The 21,868-nt window shown below is 57.9% G+C and overlaps 1 protein-coding gene across 1 annotated transcript in view; it reads right to left on the reverse strand.

Moving 5' to 3' along the window:
- The window catches only part of TRIM8 (tripartite motif containing 8), a 30,084-nt gene extending 16,832 nt beyond the window's left edge, over nt 1-13,252 (reverse strand). Inside the window, exons 1-2 of the mRNA XM_050899386.1 lie at nt 12,651-13,252; nt 11,704-12,361 (exon numbers count right to left, since the gene is read on the reverse strand). Coding sequence (XP_050755343.1) covers nt 11,704-12,273 — 570 coding nt within the window. The 5' untranslated portion in view covers nt 12,274-12,361; nt 12,651-13,252. The remainder of the gene's footprint in view (nt 1-11,703; nt 12,362-12,650) is intronic.
- Between the last annotated feature and the right edge of the window lie 8,616 nt (nt 13,253-21,868).

Here is a 21,868-nt window from a genome sequence, read left to right on the forward strand (position 1 = left end):
AAGCGACGTGTCTGCAGAGACAGTGAGATGCTCCCAGAGCTTGCATGCAGCCCTAGGCCGCAGATGTCAGCCCTGCTCCTGCCTTGCTGCGAGCCCCTCTGCTTCTGCTCCATGGCACTGGGCCACTGACTCCGGAGCAAGACCCCACAGCCAGCACTGCCCAAGCTTCAGCTATATAGAGCCCAACACTGCATCCCTAGAGGGGTGAAATAAAGATGCCACCAAAGCGATCAGAGTCGCAGGCAGCAAGAAGCAACTCACCGGCGCAGTGCTTTCAGGCAAAGCAGCACAAGCAGCTCTGCCGAACCACCACACTGGTGGGGCTGGGGGCAACCACCTCCCCGCAGCATCCCAGCCGGGCATGCAGCCTCCCTGTGAGTGCCGCTGCCCCGTGCTCCAGCAAGGCCAGGACCGTATGTCACCCCTTGGGGAGCGTGGCACTCCTCTCCTCGCCCGCTCGCCCTCCCTGCTGCAGAGGAAATCGCGGCGCCCAGCTGGTGTCAAGGGGCATCACTTCACACAAAGGCCAGGCTTCCTGGCAGGGAAGGGGTGGGGGAGCGGGGAGGAAGGGGAAGAGGAGCCTGGGGCAAAGACAAGCAGCATCTCCAGCTCCCCGTGTGTGCACAAGGGGCAGTGGCAGGAGATAGCACTGCCCTTTTCCTTTAATCATCCTTGTGCTCGGGAAAGAGAGGCAACATCCTATTTCCCAGCGCCCTTCATAGGAGCCCCAGCATGGCCCTGCCCTGCGGAGCTGCGACAGAGCGTGCACCCCTTTAAGGATGCACAGAAAAAAGGGACTCAAGTTTATTTTAATTTGCTCCTGCAAATAAATCAATTCCATCTTCTCCACCTCAGTCGGACTGTGGCTGCTGCCGACCAGGGAAAGCGGGGAAGCACGTTCCAGCCGAGCATGGGGGCACAGCCCCCTGCCCGGCACGCACCCACCCAGGACAAAAGCCACCTCTGTGACAAGCTCTAATGCCAGCATCCCCAAAATGGGCGCAACTGTGCACCCCACCTGACTGTCTCCTGCCCACAGGTGGCTAAACGCTCATGGCAACCGTTAATTGATAAATACAGGTAAAAACAACATATTCAGGACAAAGTCAAGAGTCATCTGCAGCCCTCATTTCGCAAACTCCTTTCCCCAATGCGCTCCCCAAAGCCGAGCATCTTTACAACACGCAGCACATCACAGTACCCACAGCACTGACGTGACCTCCTGCTTCAGCCTCTCCTCCCCTCCTCTGCCTCCCGCGGCCCAAGCTCATCCCCCAGCAGCAAAAGCGGCTGGTGGCCAGCACTGGGCTGCATTGCTTTTGTCTTCACCTCAGCCGCTGTCCCAAGGGCAGGAGCGCTCTGGACCAGCTGCACGGGGACCGGTGAAGAGGGGTTGGCCGTAGGGTACCTACGGGATCTGGTCAATGTTGGTTGGGGGGCAGAAAAATCGCTGATGTTGCAGGGGGCAGCCCAGGAAGGTAGGTTTTGGATGTGGGCGCTGCCAGGGAATAACTGTAAAGGAGCAAACCTCGCTGCTCTCCTTCAACACGTGGACTTCTGCTCCTAGGAGGAGGCCTGTCATTGGTTTTTAATCTCGCCCGATTACGGGCCAGCCTTTGACATTATTGATCTCAGGCCCCTGAAGTATCATTTATCTTCCAGGTTTGACTCGGCGATCAGAGCGACAGCTCAGACCCCGGTTGGCTCCATCCTCCTGGGGAGCCAGGGGAACCACTCTGCTCAACTCAGGTCCTGCCGATTCGTGCAAGCCGTATTCAAGACTCAATTTCCATCCCCAAATGAGGCAGCTTTCGCCAGACGCCCTCTCTTCACCTTGCATTTCATCTCCTGACTCAAAAAACCAGCTCTCCTCACGTCTCCAGCAGACCAGCAGTGCTTTATCAAGCCCGGCAGTCCAAGGTGCCTCCAGCGCCCGCTGCTTCCCCCTTTCAGTTTCATTATCCTCTTTTAAAGAGGATGCGGTGGAGGCACAAAGGTTACGGGATGTGCCAAGAGCCACACAGGGATTGGGGGGGGCAGTGCCAGCACGCAGGGTACAACCAGAGAAGCCATTTCTAGCTGTGACTGCACTGCCATTTTCTAGAGCAGAAGGCCCAACAACAGCAGCTCCTCATCCCCTGGAGAGCTTGCACCCACAAAGAAACCTGGCTGCTAGCTCGGTTCTGTGGTGGCTTCTCCTTACCTGCTGGCTAGCACAGCTGCGCCTCAGGGCCAGCTTGTGATTTCTGCTTGACCTTCAAAACATTAACGCCTGGTCCCTCTGCCAGGCAGAACAAGAGATGGGCTCCACTGATGCACAGCAGCAGGCAGGGCCAGGATTCAGGACGTCTGGGATCACCACCCCATGGATGGGATACGCCTGGGATTGCTGCCCCACGGGTTCCCACTCCCCTGGTGTCCTCCATCTTTCACCCAAGCTGACAGACGTTCCCAGCCTCCACCTTTTGGGAAGCACAAGGTTTTCCTCAAATGTCTGTATCTACAGTTACTGGGTGCAGCGTGTGCATGAATGTTCTCTTTTTGGATGCCTCCTGTCTCTCTCTCTCCTGCAAAGCTGGGCCTTGCGTTTTGGGAAGGAGGAACACTTCCCACGGAAGGCTCCAGCGGGCAGTTTTAACGCACAGAGGAAGGTTTAGCTTTTGCTTGTTGCCTCGGTATTGTTTATCAGATTGCTGCAAAAGCACTTTGATAAATGGAGATTAATACCATGTGCATTCATAGATGATAGCAGAAGCCAGAAGTCAGCCTTGGGGAAGACCACGGGAGGAAGCACCTGGGTGGGGGCAGCTAGCAGGGTCCATGTTTGGCAAGGTACCACCACCAGCAAAGAAAGCCTGAGTCTCCAGAATTGCTTCCCCACACTGCCACGGACTTCCCGACCCCCTAGCAGGTCCCCCCACCTCCGTTTATCTCTACTTTAGGGTAACACCCTGACTTCCCTACCCAGATTCTAGGTTGTTGCAGAGATTAAACTGACCTTTTTCTCCCCTGTTGTAAGTAAAATACTACAAAATCCTTGGCTGGAGGACAGGCCATGGTTTTACCTGCTGGGCTCACACTCTCAGGAGATGTGTTTGGCAAGGGGTGGTCTTCACACGAACACACAAGGCATTATTTCCAGTCCCCCGCCTGGATGCCCTGTTGTGCAGGATGCCAGCAGGCAGAGGCAGGAAAATAACCCCAAAATGTGCTGCCATTCCCTTGTAGGGGGCAGATCCCATCCCCATCCCCTACAACCAAACCACCTCTGACCCAAACAGGGCTCATGGGCCTCAGCCACAACGGTGCAGCTGTGGCAGGAGAGCTGCAGTAATTCCCTCCTGGATCCGGCCGCCCCCATCACTAAGGGGCTAGCACAATACCCGAGGGAGAGCGTGGACCCCCCCCGCCCCCAAAGGGTCTGCGAGGGGGACAGAGACCTCGCAGCGCATTTATTCCGCTCCATCCATTTGAGAGGCACGCTTCAAGGGGCTTTTTGCCGTCGGAGGCGAGTGCACCAGGACAGGAGAACAAAGGGAGGCACCGGCACCCCCAGCCCTTTGTCTGAGCGCAGAGGAGTTCACCTGCAGGGAAAACCAGCTCCCACCGCAGAGCCGGCAGCTCCGCATGGATTCGGATGGGGAGAGGGATGCAGCCCTCCCCGCTAGCAAGAGGATAATGAGCAGAAGGACACGATCGTGTTACCCTCTCTCCCCTTGCCACATGCACAAGCCTGTTACAGCGCACACCAACCCCCCTGACTTTCCAACAACAACCGCAACCAGCAATAAAAACCATTGCCACAAAAATATCAACCCACCCCCCAGCACGATCGATCCATGTCTGCGTGTGGCCGAGCACCAAACCCCGGAGCTCGGCTCCACCGACCAGGATCGACTGGGAGGGAAGGGGGTGGGAGACTAGTTTCCAGGGGACGGGTTTTTAAAGCCACACAATAACTGGCTCAAATGAGGCTTTGGATTAAGCTGTTGTACAGCGAGGGAAAACACTGCCTCCATTAGGGTATGGAGGATTTTCCTTCCCTTTCTCCAAAGCTCCAGCTCTAGGATGAAGCTTCCAGGTCACCCAGGCAGGGAGAGGAGAACGGGGTGATGCCAAGCAAATGGGGGATCCCACACAGGGAGAGATGGGTGGAGGAAGGAAAGGGCAGATCAGCCCTCCCTGAGCCCCGGATCATACAGTCGGCTGGTCTGACAACATTTACTCATATTTCAGAGAGACACAGCCATCCGGAACGTCACTCCCTGCCAACTGCCTCATCTGGAGCCATCCGCAGCTCGGCTCTTCCCAGTCCGCTCCGGAGACGGCCCCCCCAGAGCATCCACATGCCAAGGAACTGAGGAAGGACAGGTAGGGGGAAGACAAGAAAGAGGAATTAAATCAATTCATATTTAATTTTTTTTTTTTCAGTTCTAGTACATCATCCCAGCAAACGGATGACTTTGAGTGCGTGTTACATAGACGGCACCACTGCAGAGTGGCAGGGTGCTGCTCCGAGCCAGGAACTTTGCTCATGTTACCATCACAAGCAAATCACAAGACAGAAGAGGGACAACTGCAATCCCCTGGCAAGAACGGGCCGAAGCTGTCCTTATCAGAAAGGATTTGGGTCTCGGAACCTCTTCTCCGAGTTCATCTGGGGGACATATGTAAAAACTCTTGCATGCATCCAGAGTCTCACGCCTGTAAATAACCATCCCTCCCTCCGTATTTGGGACCAGGCATCTCTTCCTCCCATTCCCAAACACGTTGGCTGTAGCTCTCCTGGGTAAAGGAGGAGTGGCTGCCTCTGTCAGTCCTTCTTCCATGCAGGAAAGAGAAGGGCAGGACATCCCTGGTCCTGCACATTCCACACCTCCCCACTGATCCCCCAGCATCTGCCCCATCTTCTCTACCAGCAAACAGAGGTTCATTGCAGAAAATTGGCTACCACCGCAAACAAGCTCAGCAGCTCCGACTCCTCCGAGCCATCCCCCTTACTCCAACCAAACCAGCATCTCCCGAGTCTACGGGCTACTGATAAATGCAGAAAGTTGACAGAGTCACCAGAACCTAGCCCAGATCCATAGCTTTTTTTTTTTTTTTTTAAAGGAAGAAAAGCCAGGCCAGACCAGATTCTGCCCTGAAGCCTGCATGGCAAAGCAGAATCCGGCTCCCAGTGTTTATTTATAAATCCCTACATACATGTACATTTGAATTCTGACAGAATTAATTCTGGCATCCAGCTAATTCAAAGCATTCCTCCCCCATCACACTACTGTTGCAGGCCAGCCCAGCACAGAAGCTGATTATAAAATGCTGCACTAGCCAGGCATTTCTGCAAAGGCTTGTGCTATTGAGCATTCAGTCTTTCCTTGCTTGGCTATTTCATTGTTTCGGTGTCGATCCCTCCTCTCTTGCCCTGTGTTTCCTGGTTACTTTTGTCCCTGCTCTGGAAGCACTGCTGCTCTCAGCCCCATTTCAGTGTCAGATTGAAAAAAAAAAACCCAAAACAATTACATGAAATTAAAGAGAAGAAAAGAAGAAATTACCACCGTGTACCAAGATTTCCAGTAAACAGATAGGTAACGAGCAAAAAATAGGCCAATATGCTGCAAGGCAAGCTGCAGACAGATCTGGGGATAGAAAACCCGCTGCCTCCCTCCGAAGCACAGCTAAGAAATCCCTGTGTGGTCACACGCTGTCCTCTGGAGCAGAGAGGAGAGAGGTCAGGGCAGCCAGCACTGTAAGAGCCTCTTTATTCTTGGGCAGTTGCACGAATCTGATCGCTTGTGCCCTTTGTGAGACATGGAAATCTGCCTTCACCTCCCACCCCCTTCGCCAGCCCCCCCCTTCTGCTCCCCCTGCTCAGATGGGGACAGAGGCAACTCCTCGGCTCCAGAGGCAAAGACCAGAGCAGTGGAGAGGCTGTGGACCCCCCTGTGGCAGGACCAGGCTCAGCTGAGCACGTGGGAGAGCTCGAGGACAGTGCTTTGCTGGAGCGAGGGGAGGGGAGGAGAAGGGAAGGACGGTCCTGGGACTCACCCGTTCCTCGAAGGGCTCACCCAGGCTCCCACGTGTGAGGCACGAGGCTGAGGGGTGAAGGAAAGTCCAGGGTGTCACACTGCAACCCACGTCTTTCCTACTTCTCCCTCTCCGCCATGCTTGTAGGCTCGAGGAGGCAGGCATGCTGCACACCTCCATGCCAGCAGGCACATGACACTTACATAAATATCACAGGTTGGATTTAGTCTAAATGACGGTCTGGGCTAAGTTTATTATGCCCTCATCACTAGCCAAAGCTGGGCTTATACCTCCTGGTTCAGAGACCAGACCAGGACACCCCCATCTCAGGGGCTCATTCAAAGCCACCGCTGAGGGAGGGCTTCAAGGCAGAAAGCTCTCTGGCCAGGGCTGTCTGGCATGGGTGGACAAGGCTGTGCCTAGACATCCCCACCTGCAAAGTACAGCCAACCCCTATATACCACAGGGGTAAGCCAGGGCTACAGTTTGTCACTGTTCCTTGCAAAGCAGCTCAAGGTCCTCAGATGAACCTCTCTTTCCCTCTCCTCCTTCCATCTCACTCTTCACCAGCACCCATCCACACAGCATTTTCCCCTGTGGGAAGAGAGCATTCTCCGCTGCAGCCCCTGTCCTACTGCTCTTCTTTACCAAAGCTGTCCCCTCCATGCAAGCCTCCTCCCTCCCACCCAAACCCACCAGGCTGCCTCTCCGCATCCTCCATCTCTGCTGTCACTTCTTGGATTGACTCTACACAGAAGACTTGTGCAGAGCAGCTGCAGGTCTAGAGCAAGCAACCGCTGGCAACCTAATGGGCTAAGGGTGAGGAAAATGCTCAAGCTTAGCAGGAAGGCAGCAGGGAAAAGTCCTTAATCCAAACCCTGGGGAGGAAGGAGACTGTCCCAGTTCAGCCAAAGATCTGGGACCACCAAGATACCCACTGCCACTTGGCCAGCAAACCCATCTGGGTTTGCAGCAGGGTGGCTCAGCTCCCCCGAGACCTCTCTAGGGCAGCACAGGCTGCTATCGGTTGAACTGAAATCCCCTGCTGCCCCGGACAACACAGCGCAGCAAAGTCTAACAGATCGATGGTGGTGAGCGGCATGGAGCTAGAAAACGAGGCTAGGTGGGTGCTGGGATTTCTGCGACTGCCCAAGGCCTAAGAAGTCATTACTCATCACGGCAGCTTGACCAACTGACAGCATCCCAGGGCATAATGATCAGTCACATTTAGGAGCCTAGCGCTGGATTCCCAAGGCCCCTGGGCAGGAACCAGGGCATGGGCAAAGCCAGGGGAGGGAGAGACCTGGGTTAGGCTGACCTAACCCCTGAGTTGGGCTGGCAGTTCAGCTCTGGGGTGCTGGTGGAGGCTCAGATGGAGGCCGCAGGGAGAACCTGCACATCTCCAGCTTCATAAGACCTACTGCAAAAGTCATCTGGGGACCATGTATGTTCAAAGAGCACCACAGGGAACACCTGCCAGGCACCAGCCCACACCATCTACAGTCACGAGAGCTAAATTAACGCTTGAGCACTTGGGCACTTGCGCTCACAATGCCTCCAGTGAGCTGCGTGCTGCGCTCCTCATAAACAAGTCATCTGGAAAATAAGTAAGCCTGTAAAAATCCAGCCCATCACAAGTTACCAAACCTGTTTCAGAGTAAAACAACCTACAGCAGCTCACGCCAGGAGCCTGGCAGTGGAGCCGACCCCAGCCTCCCCACCAGTGGGGCTCCCGAGGTCCCAGCAAAACACCCCTGGCACAGATGGCAGCACGGGGATGTGACATGGGACTCGCTTCAAACAGAAGGTATCTCTGGTGTCAGGGCCGTCTAGCAAAGAAAAGCTGGTGGCATTTTCCCTCTAGAGACCTAGAGCTTTTGAACCACAGAAGCAATCAGCTGGAGCAGGTAGGAAAAGCGCACGGGCCATCTCTGCACTGGGGCTGGTGGCCAACGCTGGCAAAGGACCAGAGTTTCTGGTACAGACTTGGGATTCATCTCTTCCTGTGCTCCTACCAAGTACTCACCTCTCCTCTTTCGCATACTTTAGAAAGCACCTGAGCTGGCCTTATCTGGGGTGCTGCCAAGAAAGAAAGCCCTAACCCACCGAGGAGCAGTTGGGCCCAGCAGCCCAGTCCCTGTCCCCCTGGATTTGCCAAATAAGTGCTGCTCCACAGCCAGTGCTGGGCGCTGCTCCTACACCTCCGCAGGAGGATCCCCAATGTTCTCCTGCAGGTCTCAGCACCACAACATGCTTTCTCCCTCTTAATGTTCAAAACCACCAGAGATCTTCAGAATGTGGAGGGATTTTCTCCTGATTTCCCAAAAATGCACTGCAAGCTAGGCCAGAGGGAAATTATCTCCATCCCCTGAAACGAAACAGAAGCAGGAGCAGAGCCTCGACCCAAGCCCTCTTCCACTGGTGGCACCTCCAGCTGAGGACAGGCAGCTGGGACATCCCCAAGCAAGCTCTGATGTACCTTGTCTCAATCAACCGTGTCCCACACAAAGACAAGGCAAACATGGTAATATCCCGCAAGTGAGTCCCTTTCTTTGGCTGCTGCCTTCTGACCCGTGCTCCAAACCCAGCAATGTATTTTTCCCCTTTTTGGATCACAAAAAAAAAAAAAAAAAAGCAACACATCAACCTCATGCTGGAGCAACTTTCTTTTTCAACCGTGGAAGCGGGTTCCCCCATGCTGAGGAGACGGCAAGTCCCCCCATGCAGGCAGGAGGCACGTGGCTGGGGCAGCAAAGGCAAAGATGGAAGAAAAAATGTTTCGTTTTGAGACCTTGACACAAACAAAATGACAAGAAGTAAAAAAAAAAGAGGGTGGGTTATTGGCTTTTTTTTTTTCCTCTCCTCTTTAAGCACTACAAAAACAGGAAACAAAGGAGAAAACATCTCACAGGGGGGAAGGGGAGGTAAGCGCTTTATACGCCTACGAAAGAAAGATTAACCACATATTTTATTTACTTGTTTGTATTACGGTTGCACCATGGAGTTCAACCCATTCTGAGCCAGGGCTCTGCGGGTTCGCGCAGCACCTAATGCCAAGCGGTCCCCTTCCCCCAAACCCACCAAGCGCGTGCCTCCGCTTCAAGCCAGCCCTCCACAGACACCCTCTTTCCTCCTGCAGACACCCGCCTCCAGCCTCTTTCACATGGCATGAGCTCTCGTGCCCTAATTGCCAGCTTACAGCTGAGAAAGCGCTGGTGCTATCCCCAAGGAGTTTTGAGCCCCTTTTCCCCTTCAAATTGGACTGTAACCAGGGGTAAGATGCCTTTCGAGGTGGGCCGGCAGCAGAGCCAGAGTAATAAATGCTAAAAAAAGTGAGTTTATGGGGAGCGTGTTTGCAGGCTCCTGTCCCTCCTCCAGGCTATGGGGGCCACCCACGCCACACCGGGTCAATGTCACACCCACCCACACTCGCAAGTCCCCCACACCAAGGGCAAGGCTCTGAGCCTCCAAACTTTGACTCATTTCTCAATTAACAGCTTCCCAAACGCGAGCCACGCATGGAACAAACCTCTCATGACGGGGCCTCCCCCGGACCTCCCAAGCCTGGCGTTACTCATCCGCCCCCCGGCCCCAGCCCTCCTTTCCTGGGATGCTCCAAGAGCGGCTCACCGCCATGGGGTGAGCAAGCAGCCAGGAATCCCGGGCCTGGCTCCCGCAGGCGGGAAGCCATTGCCGGCTGAGCGCACGCACCCTAATTCGGGAGCCAACACGGCTGCCTTCCTTGCTGGCTGGCGAGGGGTGGCTTTCAGCCAGAGACCTGGCCAAGGCCATGCAGTGAGGGCGGGCAGGCAACCTGCCGGGCGTTTTTCCTGGGGGTTCTTCCCTACTCCAGCCGCTTCACAGAGGAACTGCTTCAACTACAGGGGGAGATCCTTCAGGTACACCGTCCCCCAGCTTCGGGCTGTCCTCCATTGCCCCAGCCTCCGAGCACCTAACCGAGCCACGCAGCCAGCAGAAAGAGACAAGCTTATCATCACAGAGAAAGGAAATTAAGATAACGCGGCGATGGAGGTACCGAGGGATTTGGCCAAGGTCACAAAATAATTCTGCGGCTCTACAATACAGCTGTCCAACACCTTCGGTGTCTGGCCGCATATCCTAAAATTTCAAACCAGGGCCAAAATCCAACCTAGCCGGTGGCAGCTTTCTGCCAGGTCATTAGCAGCATGCATCTGCAAGGAGCAGCGAACATCCAGCCATAACAACGGCAGCAACAACAACAAAAAAAAAAAAACACGCAGCAAGAGCGGGAATAGATGAGATCAAAGTGTCCTGGAAAAAGACCTGGAAAAATAGTTTTGGTCCCTGGCTAAGGCTCCCAGGAAATGCACGCGTGAACCCCATCCCAGCCCCGCGCAGCCCTCCCAGGGTGGCTCCCCACCCTGGCAGAGGGCGACCAAAATGACTCCCTATAAATAGAAGCAGAAAAGCGCTTCTCCAAAAGCCTGGCTGGGTCTTTCCCCTTCCAGCGCGTGTGGCGGAGCTGCTGGCACCTCCGCGGAGGTCTCTGGTTTTCCCCCAAAAAACCTGGAGAGGAAAATAACCTTCCTGTGAGCTCAGGCTAGCTCCTCTCTGCACAGAGCTGCCCCCCCCTCGCAGGCCTGGCCATCCAATTGGAAAGTAATTATACTGCAATTTTTATTTATGACTTTTTTTTTTATTGCTAAATGGTGACTCATTTTGGCAACATTAAAATACACAGGAAATCATCCCCATTTTACAGTAATCACCATTCAATTCATTGTTAAATATTTATTCGGCAGACAAGTGCCTGGCCTCTTTCGAAGGGTCGGAGGGGGAGCGGAGGGGCAGCCCGGGGCAGGGGGGAAGGTGGTGGTGGGGTCACGGCAGGGCTGCCCGCAGGGCTGTTAAATGCCCACCACAAACTTCAGGGTGGGGAGCCAGGGGTGAAAGCTCCTGCCAGATGGCCTGGCCACGAGCAAAATACAGACTCGCTTTCCCTCAAATCCAGCACTACACCCCATGCTGCTTTAGGGAGGGAGGGCAACCCTGTGCCCCCTCATAAAAACCCCATTATTTGGCCAAACCCCAAGCCGAAATCCCCGCCAGCGAGAAGCCGTGGGTCTCTGACACGAAGCTCTTCCCTTGCCGGGGGAAGGGGATGGTGGCCACCGGCCCTGGCGGGAGGCAATGGGAAGAGCCGGCAGTTTGACATTCACAGGCCTTACAATGGACGGGGTCCATGTCTGCGTCCGCTTTGTCCCCCCGGGGAGCCCAATTTCAGGGCAACTCGACCTCGGATGTGGGCAGCTCCTCCACCTTCCCCCGAACAGCTGCATACCCCAGCAGGAACCAGGGAGACGACCCCTCCAAACCCCCCTGGCCCAGGACCTCGACCCTTCACCGCGCAGCCCAGACCCGAGCGGCCGCAGCTCCTACGGCGAAATGACTCCGAAGGCCTCCCGGCGCGGACCCCCTTCCCCAGGGAGCCCCCCGGCACCCGCAGACTCCGTCACTGCTTGGCTGGGGAGGCCACCTAACATGTCCGCCGCGGAGGGACCGGGGTGGATTTTGTGTAGGCCCTACACAAACACAGGCCTTTGGGAAACAAACACAGCAGGGGAAGAGGGTGGCCAGCGAGAGCGGCAGCTCCCCCTGGGCTGGACAAACCCACGTCTCCACGAAGGTCCGACTTACCCTGATCTCATTGCGGCGGATCTCCACGTCGCAGACCGAGTGTCCCTGGTGGGCCCCGCTGTAGTAGCAGCAGAACTGGCAGACGGCCACCTGCTCGGCCTCGCAGTGGTACAGGCGGTAGGCGTTGTGCTGGGGGCAGCTCCAGGCCCGCACGTCGTCCGCCTCCACCAGGAGATGGCCCCGGGCCGTGGAGGGTTGCTGCAGGTGGGTCTGGACATGGGACTGGCAACACGGGGCCTCGCACCTCAAACAGATCTTCTGGGCCGGCAGCGGCGGGCCCCGGCGGCAAAAGACGCAGTGCAAGACAGAGGGGGGCTTCTCCAGGTTGAGGGAGTTGAACTTCTCCACGATGTTGGTGAGCTTCAGGTTCTTCTCCAGGTTGGGCTTCTGGTTGTAGGCCTGGTTGCACTCCGGGCACCGCACCAAGCCCGACTCCTTGGCCCACGCCTCCCCGATGCAGCCCCGGCAGAAGTTGTGCTTGCAGGGCAGCTGGACCGGCTCCACGAAGACGTGCAGGCAAATGGGGCAGATGAGCTCCTCTTCGAAGCAGTTCTTCCAATTCTCGGCCATCTCTGCCGGCAGCTTCTGGCGACGTTTCCCCCCCACCCGCTTCAGTCGCTCAGTGCGGTCTAGGGGCGGACGCCGGGGTCTGTCCTCCCTGCAATGGGAAGCCTGGGGGTGAACGGCTGGGCTCCCCCCCTCCCCGCAGCACGCGCGATAAGTAATAAACCGCAGCAGATTTTAAAATCGGGGATAAAATAAACCACAGAGCAGCACTCTAGGAATCTCCAGCGAGAAAACGTGACGTCCCTGTCGCTTCGTTAAAAAAGCAACACAAACGGTTAAAAAAACCCCAACGTGATATGGCAGGATTTATAGCCCAAAGTCTTAACCACCCCTACAAGCCATTTGTTTCTTTTTACCCCAGAAGGTGAATCGAAACTTACCAAAGGTTGAAAAAAATCCATACAAAATCCAGCAGCAGAGTCCAAGTTCCATATAAAGCTCCTAAATTTAGCGCTCCGGATCGGATTTTTCTTTTCTTAGGTTTGCAACTGACATTCAATATTTTAAAGGGACTTTTGTCCCCCACCAACCTGGCTAACAGCTGAGAGCACGGACTCGCTCGGGTTTTTTTCTTCTCTTCCCTGTATTTCTCCTCCCTCTCCCCCTGATGGGAGTTGGGAATCAGAGTCTTTTAAAGGAAACAGATCAAAGGGTTAAGATCCAAAATGGGAAAAGGAGGAAGATTAAAAAATAATAATAATAGCAATGATGACGATGGTGAAAAAACGAGTTCTCTCCGCGGCCCCCGAGATTTGCTTCTAACCCGGTGGAGCAGCAGAGAAAAAAAGGAAGAGAAAAAAAAAAAAAAAAAAACAAAAAAGAGACAAGACGGGGGGGGTGGGGGGAAAAGGAGAAGGAAAAAAAAACCCTCTCGCCTGCTTCGAGATTGCGAGGTCTTGAATGGGAGAGCTCGGTCATTCAGAGCAAACCCCAGCCCAGCGCAGCCCTCCCAGCCTCGTCCAACGCTCCCGGAAAGGGATGGGAGAGAGGATGGGCTTTGCCGAGGGGGGAATCTAAACCCCGCGGACCCCAAATCAACCTGCCCTGACTTCCCACCGGGGCTGGGGGAAAAAAAGCGTGCGGGGGGGGGGTAGAGGGGGGTGTCCGACCTAGCCCGGTCTCATGGCCGGCCGGGGGGACGCAGCCCCCCGACGGCAACAATGCGATGGAGCCGGGGGTCCCGGGGCAGAGGGCCGGGTATCCGAGCCGCCCTCGGAGCGCCTTCCCCCGGCGCGGCTTCCCCGGTCCGGTCCGGCCCTGCCGGGAAGGGGCGAGGCGGCGGCGGCGGGCAGCCGGGAGGAGCCGGCCGAAGCGTGCGGTTCCGGGAGAGCCGAGTCAGCTCTCAGCCATTTTGAGCTGCCCTGCTGGAGAACGGAGACCGGAGGCGCATTAGAAATAAAATTAAAAAATCAGGGGGAAAAAAAAAAAGGTATTAAAAAAATAAAATTAAATAAAGTCACCGGAACACAACCGCTCCCGCTGCCTCCCCCGCCCGCGCGGCAGGGCTCTGCGGAGGGGCTGCGGCTGCGGGGCCGCCGGGCCAGCCGAGCCTGAACCGAGCCGAGCCGAGCCGTCCCGTCCCGTCCCGACGGGCCGCTCAGCAGAGCCCCCGCGCCTGCCCCCGCCGCCGCCGCCGCCTCCTCCAGCCATCTTGGGCTCGCCCTGGGCGCCGCCCGCCCACCCGCCGGAGCCCCACGCCCCGGCCTTCCTCCCGCCGCCCCCGGGGAGGCGGCCGCGGCCCGGGGGGGGGGGGGGGGGACGGGGGACGAGGAGCGGGGGGGGGGGGGGGGAAGGAAGGGGGCGCGGATCCCCGCAGCGGATCTCCTCGGGGAGGGGGGAAGGGGGGGGGGGAGGCGGCGCCTCGGAGGCGGCCGGGCTCAGCCCCGGCGCGGGGGGCCGGGGCGGCGGCGGGGGGGCGCGGGCGGGGCGGCCATGGGGGCGGCGGCCGCGGGGGATATATCGACCAGGGGGGGGGCGGGCGCGCCCCGCCCCGGCGCGCCGAGGGGCCGCCCCGCTCGGGAGCCGGTCGGGGTGGGGGGAGCGGAGCGGAGCGGAGGCGCCGGAGCCGGTGGGTCCCGCCGGGCGCTGCCGCTGCCGCCTCAGAGCTCCGCGGCGCTGCGCTGCGCTGCGGCGGGACCGGCCCCGCCCCGCCCTGCGGCCCCGCCCACCGCGCGTCACGGGGGACCGCCCCCGCCCCGCCCCGCCCCGAGACAGCGCCGCCTTAAAGGGGACACGGCTGGCGATGGGGCCCGCCGCGGTGCTCGGCGCTGCGTAGCCCTCGGCCGGCGCGATGGCTGTCCCTGTCTCCGAGGAGCCCCGGCTTATCCCCAGCTGGGATGTCCCGTACTGCATCAGCGGTAGGGCCACCTTGCCTGGCCGCCAGCATCCCTACGCGGCCAGGAGCCAGGGTTGCTCGGGGTGTGGGTCCATAAAAAGGGGCCAATTGCCCTGGCATCAGCTCACATCTGGGCCACAGCTGGCCCTGGGTACCAGAAGTGCCCTCTGGAGCCTCCTACGCCCTCTCGGCTCCCCCCTGGATGAGCTGTTACTTTGCATGGGGCCAGTTCAGGTGCATTTCCTCCCCGTGCAGAGCAACAGCCGTTTGTCCTGTGGGGTCTTTCCAAAACCAGCAGCCCCAGCACCTCCCGCCAGAGCCCGGGGCACAGAGGTGTCTCTGTTAACAGCTCTCCCACCAAATGTTTCCACAGCTGTTTCATGGGATGCTGTATATCCAACCCCTGCCAAATGTGCTGGGCCACTGGGAATAAAGCACATTGCTGGTGTAAACCCATTTCCCACCGGCGAGGGGGTCACAAATGGCTTCAAAATGGAGTATTTAGACTGAAAAATGCTCAGGGTGCACAGTCAGGTTTGCAGTGGAGTGGCAAGAGGGCAAAGGATCAGACAGTGGCTTCAGGATCTGGCCCCCACCTTGCCCCTGGGTGATGCTCACTGACGGTAATTTGCCTCCGGGAGGGATTTAGCAGGAATTCCCTGATCACAGCCTCAAAGCCATGGAGCAAACAGTCCAGAGATGCCACCGAGTAGCGTCTACTATAGCACCCTATAGCCCCAGTGCCATGGGCCACCCAGGGCAGTTGCCTGCCTGCTGGAGGGATGAGCATCCTACAGCACACCCAGGGATGGGGTGATCCAGGTCTTTCCACACTTTCCTTTACAGGAACCCCCTGTGCACAGGCAGGTCCTGCCAGGACACACCCTGATAAGGAGATGGAGTGGTGGATACCAGCTATCTTTGGGTTGGTTTTGGATTTGGGATCCCCCATCCCATTTTCCTGCCTCCTCCTTTCTCCTCCCGCTTCATGCTTTGATGGGACATTGGGGAACACCTCTACCTGCCGTCCGCATTATGCCCAGCACACCCCAGTCCCAAAGTGCTGCCCCAGGGCAAATAATAACAGATAGCAACAGCGTCATACCCCAGCACGCCCCACAATGCTGATGGGGCTGCAGCCGGTGTGCAGTGCCTGAGCTGGCTCGGGATGCCTTGCTCACCTCTCATTTCTGGGTGAGGCTCCCACAGCCTCTTTGCCACGATAAAACCTATTTCTGGGTTCGGCCGGCTGATCCCTGCCTGCATGGGAAAGCCCACAGCCGGGCCACCCCAGGACTGGGGCTCACCCTGTATCACCCCCCCGCCACCCCCCTCCACCCCCACACCCCCAGCCCACGGCTCCCAGGGCTCGAGCACCGATTCCTTCAAAGGGAGCAGTTTGCCATGTAATTCCTCTGCCAGGCCTCAAAGCCCGCGGGCTGTACGTCTCCTCCAGGGTTTTACAAGCCATCCGGCAGCCAGGACCGGCGGGAGCTGGGCAGGGCGGCGCAGGATGCATCAGAGCTGCTGTCGGCTGGCCGAGCCCGTGCGGAGGCAAACCTTGAAAAGTCAGCGCAAAACTATTCGTGACTCTCACTTCTTTATAAACACAGGCAGTACCAGGCAGCCCCCAGCAACAGCCACCGTCCCCACCCCGGGCAGGGCATGGGTCTCCTCCAGGGGCTGCTCGGGCCCCCACCTCCATGCCCTCTGCTGCGGGTGAGCTGGGGAAGCCGGCTGGTATTTAGCAGGATTTAAAAGTGGAAAGTGGATGGGATGGGGCTGAGCCAAGCTGAGAGGTGTGTCCTGCTCTCGGCTGGGAATCCCACTGCCCCGGGGACCGGCACTGGCCCTGCTGTCCTCACACTTGCGTCTGGACAATGCCATCTCCCTGCCCAGCCCAGAGAAACCCCCTTGGCAAGGGAAGCCCCAAAGCCAGGCTGAGCATCGCAACCCTTCTGCAGCCAGCAGGAGCTGCCTGGGGGGGGCTGTAGGCAGGGACCCCCCTGCCCACACAGCTCCCAAATGCCCTCCTGCCAGTGCTGATGGACACCAGCAAGAGTGAGCTGCAGAAAGCCTGCCCCCACTTTGGGCTCTCCTCCACCATGATCCGGCCCTGTGTGGGTGCCCCAGCCTGTGCTGAGGGGCTGCAGAGGCAGTTTTTAGCTGAGTCCTGGTGCGCATCCCTCAACCCCCTCAAGCCTTGGTTGTCCCAGCCACTGCCGGGCCATCAGTCCCCTTCGCCGGCAGTCTTGCTTTGGCAGCCCTTAGCCCTTAGCCCTGCCCTGGAGAGACCACTGCCTCCCTGGTAAAGTATCAGCATCTCTGCTGAGGCCCCAGTTAGCACTAACTGGGCTGTGGGTACCCACCCACGAAGGGCCGGCAGAGCATCGCCCCGTGCCCTGCAGAGCCAGGACGCTCGGGCACTTGTCACTGGGATCTGGCACTGAAGTGGATTGCCTGGTACAGAGGGACCTCGTCCCCCGGGAGCAGGGATGTGCCGCCTGGTCGGCAGAGCCGAGGTGCCTTCGTCACTGCGGGCAGGGGACGAGCCGGGCTGTGCCTGGCAGCTGGCGTCAAGGACCTGCCTCTGCTTTCCCAGGCAGACTTGAGCGATGTTTAACGAGCCCGCAGACGTACAGAAACTCTGTTTGCTATTTAGGGCTGCGGACCCTACTGAGCTGGTGGGAGAGGGAGAGTGCTCGTGCAGATTTACAGAGCGGTTGTCTGTTAAAGTGACAGCTTCCCTGCCTGCCACCACCCCGTCCCCGGGACGCTCCTGGGGGCTCCGGCACCCAGCCCCACGCCTTCCCCAGAAGCCTTGAGCCCTCTGAAAGTAATACAAAGTGATGTGCTTCTTGGGTCGTTTATAACTCAATTAGCCAGCCAGAGAGAAGCCATCACTGCCCTTCTGTCCCCCTTCCACGTAAGCCTGGTGAGGTAGCTTAGTGCGATGGAGAAAGCTCCCTCCACCCTGCTCTGTGTGATTAATGCATTGAAGGCTTTTGCTGAAGTTTTTAAGACTGAGTTTAAGGATTTAATGAACTTGCAGGGTGGCGATAGCCTGGTCTGCAGCACTAAGTCTGTCTGCTTGTGGCCATCCCCCGTTCCTGGCTGGGGTGGAGGAGGGAAACAACCCCATGGAGGAGGCATGACACAGAGGTCCCCACAGCTGGTCACCCTGGGCCCCAGCCCAGGGCACGCCGCCGACGTGCACCGCTTGTGCCCAGCCATCCCATGCACATCCCCGCTGCAGTGGCACATTTGTCCATCCCAGACTGTCACCTGCCTGCCCTGGCATCCTCACAGCCTGGTACCTGCTGGGGGAAGATGCACATGTGCCTGCATGGTGCATCTGCAGGGGAAACCTCCCGTCCTCTACGATTAATAAAAAGGGACCAGGAGGTGGGTGTGCAGCCTGGTGCCAGCAGCACACCAAGCAGGTTCCCTGCCCCAAGCACCCAAACATTGGGATCCAGTGACAACCACATCCGACACTGGCAGCTGGGAACAGGGCTAGGATGGTGTACTGGACGCAGGGATGGTGATGCCCTTATTGGCCCCTCGGGAGAGCTTTGCCCTTGCGCAATGGATGCGCAACTGGGGCTCCTCTTGGGGCAAAAATGCTGGACTTTCTCCCTTCCTCCCCAAGCCTAAAGCACAGGGCAAAGCAGATATTGAGGGCTGGCCAAGGGCGACTGCATGGGGGGGTGATGGAGGGGAGCTCCGCTTTGGCCCAGGGCAAATCCAGGGTGGAACGACCCAAACTGAGCTTGAATGGCCAAATCCAGGGTTGCACAGCCAGCCACGGGGCCGGGGTGATGCTCCGGGGCTCGCCACCTTGGCCGGCCTCGGGGTGCAGACAGGTGCCGGCGAGCGCAGCAGTGGGTCCGGCGGCTGCGGGGCTGGAGCATGGGGAGCCGGGACGAGGGCCGGTGCGGTTCCCGGTTCCCTGCCTGGTGGGGTTTCTTTCTATGCAAATGCCTGGGAGCAGCTGCCCTGCCGGCGTGACTCATTTCCTGCTCTTGTGTCACATTCTGGTCAGGCCAGTTTGGCAAAGGCTTTCTTCTCTCCCTCCCTGGCTTCTTCTCCTTCTCTCCCCCACCGCCGAGGGCTGGGATGTGCATTCGCTCAGCCCCTGGCAGGATGAGGCAGGATTTTCAGGAAACTGCGTCAAAGCCACAAAACCTCCATATATATATATATATAAAAAAAAAAACCAACCAAACAAAAAACCCAGCACAATTTTCTTTTTTTCTTTTTTTTGAGCACAAGGGAGACTGGCGGCCAGACAGGCTCCTCCGCTCTTCCCCCCGCTGGGGCGGCTGCTTCCCCTGAGATGGGATGGGACCCGGCAGAAGAGCTGTAAAAGTTTGCTGGGCGGCCAAGGGGAAAAAAAGTGCAGCTCGGTCTAATTTTACCCTCTGCTGCCAGTCGGAGAGGTGCTGCCAGGGCCGGACTGCCAGCGGGCAGGTGCCAGCGGGGGATGAGTGTGAGCATCCGAGGGAGCTGCCAGCCCTGGGGTTTGCCCAGCGTTTCTTATTCCTCAGCAGCGCTCCAGGGCAGCCTCACCACTGCGCCCTGAAAAACGTACTGGCCGGGGTTAGAAGTACCTCATTCATCTTAATGGGGTAGGGAAGGGATGCTAGCAAATGCTGGCAGACCCCAGCGTGGTGGGTCTCCCACCATGGGTCGGGGCACGGGAAGGTGATGCCGAGAGCAAATCCCTCCGGCTGCTCCCACAGCCCCGTCCAGGCTGGCGCTTCCCTAAGCCCAGCCTATGCCGCAAGTAGAAAAGTCACTTTTTGAGGCATTTCCCACCTGGTCTGTGTTGTAGCCACAAGGCCAGGATTTACAGCCTCCCGGGTGGTGGTGCAAGCCCTCCTGCCCCAGGGCTCTTGCTTCACCGTGCCTCTCTCCCCCCCACCCCGGGTGCAGGGTCCCGCACACGCACCCCTCACTGCCCGTGAGGCCAGGGCAGAAAGCAGCGCCCCTCTGCCCCGAGCCTGTGGCTCCCGGTGGCCCCGTTTGTCCCCCTGCACCAGCCCTTTCCCCAGCGCATCAAGCTCTGGCACAGCATCCCACACCGTAGCTGGGCATCTCCATGGGGGAAAGACGTAGCTCCTTGGCGCTGCCAGCCCAGCAACGAGCTTGGAGACACGAAGCTGCCGGCCCCAGATCCGATCGTGGGAGACTGAGGGTGGGAGCAGGGTACGATCCCACTGCCTCCATTCCCATCTGCAGTTCGGTACAGCCGCCCTCCCACCAGAAGGCCCCTGCAGTCCCTGCCCAGGCTGAGGTGTAACCTTTGCAATCTTCACTCCGGAGCAATTTCTCAGCCTTCCTCTTCCTTTTCTGCGCGCTCCCTGCAATTAGAGCCGACTGCAGCCAAATGACCCAGCGCCACACACATGCTAAAAAGCTCCCCGCCAGGCAGCTACCACGCTTTCCTTTGAAGGGCAGAGCATCTGCCGCTGCCGTGCCCCATGTGACCCCCGAACGCACAGACCCCTGAGTCCAGCGGCGCTGCTGAGCCCCAGCTCGGTGCACCTGGGGGAAACTGAGGCAGGGTGAGGGGCAAGGGCTCACCGCAGAGCTGAAGCCTGTGCACCCACCGCTGCCAGGGCTCTCCTTCCTCTCCAAAAGCCTAAAGGTCTGTTTGCTCACAGCAAAGGGAAGAATACAAGGGTATCGGTGTAAATTAGGTCAGGAAGCATTGCTAATAAACTGTCACTCCTGGTTGTGTAATGGGAGCAATTATGGGTTTAGGTCTTGTTAAGACACCAGGAAGGAAAACATAGTCTGTCTGGGGGCAGGAGGAGTGTGATGGCAAACAAAAAAGGAGGGTCCTGTTGACAGAAGAATGAAGCTACCTTCGGAGGTGTTTCCGTCCCATCCCGGTGAGTTGGCAGCCTGGGGCTTGGATTGACTCCCGTGCAGGGGGCTGCAGGGGGATGCAGGGGGATGCATGGAGTGGGTTCCCAGCTCTTCCTGTGCTCTGCTCCTTCCCCTGCGCACCCCAGGGCACCAGGGACTCAAGGCAGGTGGTTTTAACCCCTCTGAAATCCCTGGTCCATGATCCACCCCTCACTCCGCTCAGCTCAGCACTTGGTGCCCCCTGTCCCCACGCAGCCCTTCCTTGGGGTCCGACGGGGACCTGTGGGCGGCAGGGCCGGTGCTGGGCTGTGCCAGGAAAGCCTGGGAGAAGTGCCTGAGCTCTTCCCGCCTGCGCAGCCACCGGCAGTCCTCCTCTCCCTGGGGAGGTGCCAGGCTTCCCTCGCTGCCCACCACCTTGTGCTGCCCACCACCTTGTGCTGCCCACCGCACCACCGGGCAGCAAACGCCTCTCTGCCCGTCCCTCCTTGCTGCCAGGGTGGCCCCGAACCCACCGGGCAGGTCCCTCCCAGGGTCTCCAGAGGGATGCTCGGGCACTAGCGGAGGTCACCCAGAGGCCAGCCAAAATAAACTCAGGGCTCCCCACGAGCAAAACCCCGGGACACTGCCAAACCTGGGGTGGGGGCACCCGCGCCCCCTCCATGGAGGCTCTTGGGAGTGAATCTGGCCCATGCACGCTGCAAAGGAGGGGCCGGGGTGCCCAGCGGCCAGGGTTAGCCTTTAACCACCAAAACAAGCAACGGAGAGAGAGGAAATTCTTGAGGCATCTATTAACATAAAAAGAGTCGTACTTTACATTCGGTCCCACTTATGGCTTATAAATGATTACTGCACCTTTTAATAAATGGTTAATCAAGTGTTAGAGGCCAAACAAGTTGATGGGTTGCTTATTACCACGGTTTATAACCTTTTATGAATGCCTTCTGTCGATGTACTTATAAACATCCATACCACGTACTTCTCGTGTCTTGACATGTTGGTCACATCTGTTCAAAGTTTATTAACTCTTGAGCTGCTCGATAACGGCAGACCGGGAGGGATCCCGCTATTTATCTGTACTAATCCATGTGGCTCAGAAAGCACACCTGCACAGGAGGCGCTGGCTGAGGGGTGACGTGGGCATCCCCCTTCATCCGAAAAAGGTTCAAAGCAAGCGGAATGCAGAAATAAGTTGGCAGCGGGGTGTTGCTCTCGCGGGTGCAGGGGTTTTTTTGCCAGCAGGACGAACAGCCGAGGGAAGTCGGTGGCAGATTATTCCTCTCTTGAAGTCATTGAGCCGAGACAGGACATTGTCCTGGACTGCTCGCTTGAATCAAAACCACAAGTTATTGGGCTCAATGCGAGAGGAATTGGGTGAAATTCTCTGGC

Source organism: Gymnogyps californianus, chromosome 6 (assembly GCF_018139145.2).
Source record: "Gymnogyps californianus isolate 813 chromosome 6, ASM1813914v2, whole genome shotgun sequence".
Classification (NCBI taxonomy): domain Eukaryota; kingdom Metazoa; phylum Chordata; class Aves; order Accipitriformes; family Cathartidae; genus Gymnogyps; species Gymnogyps californianus.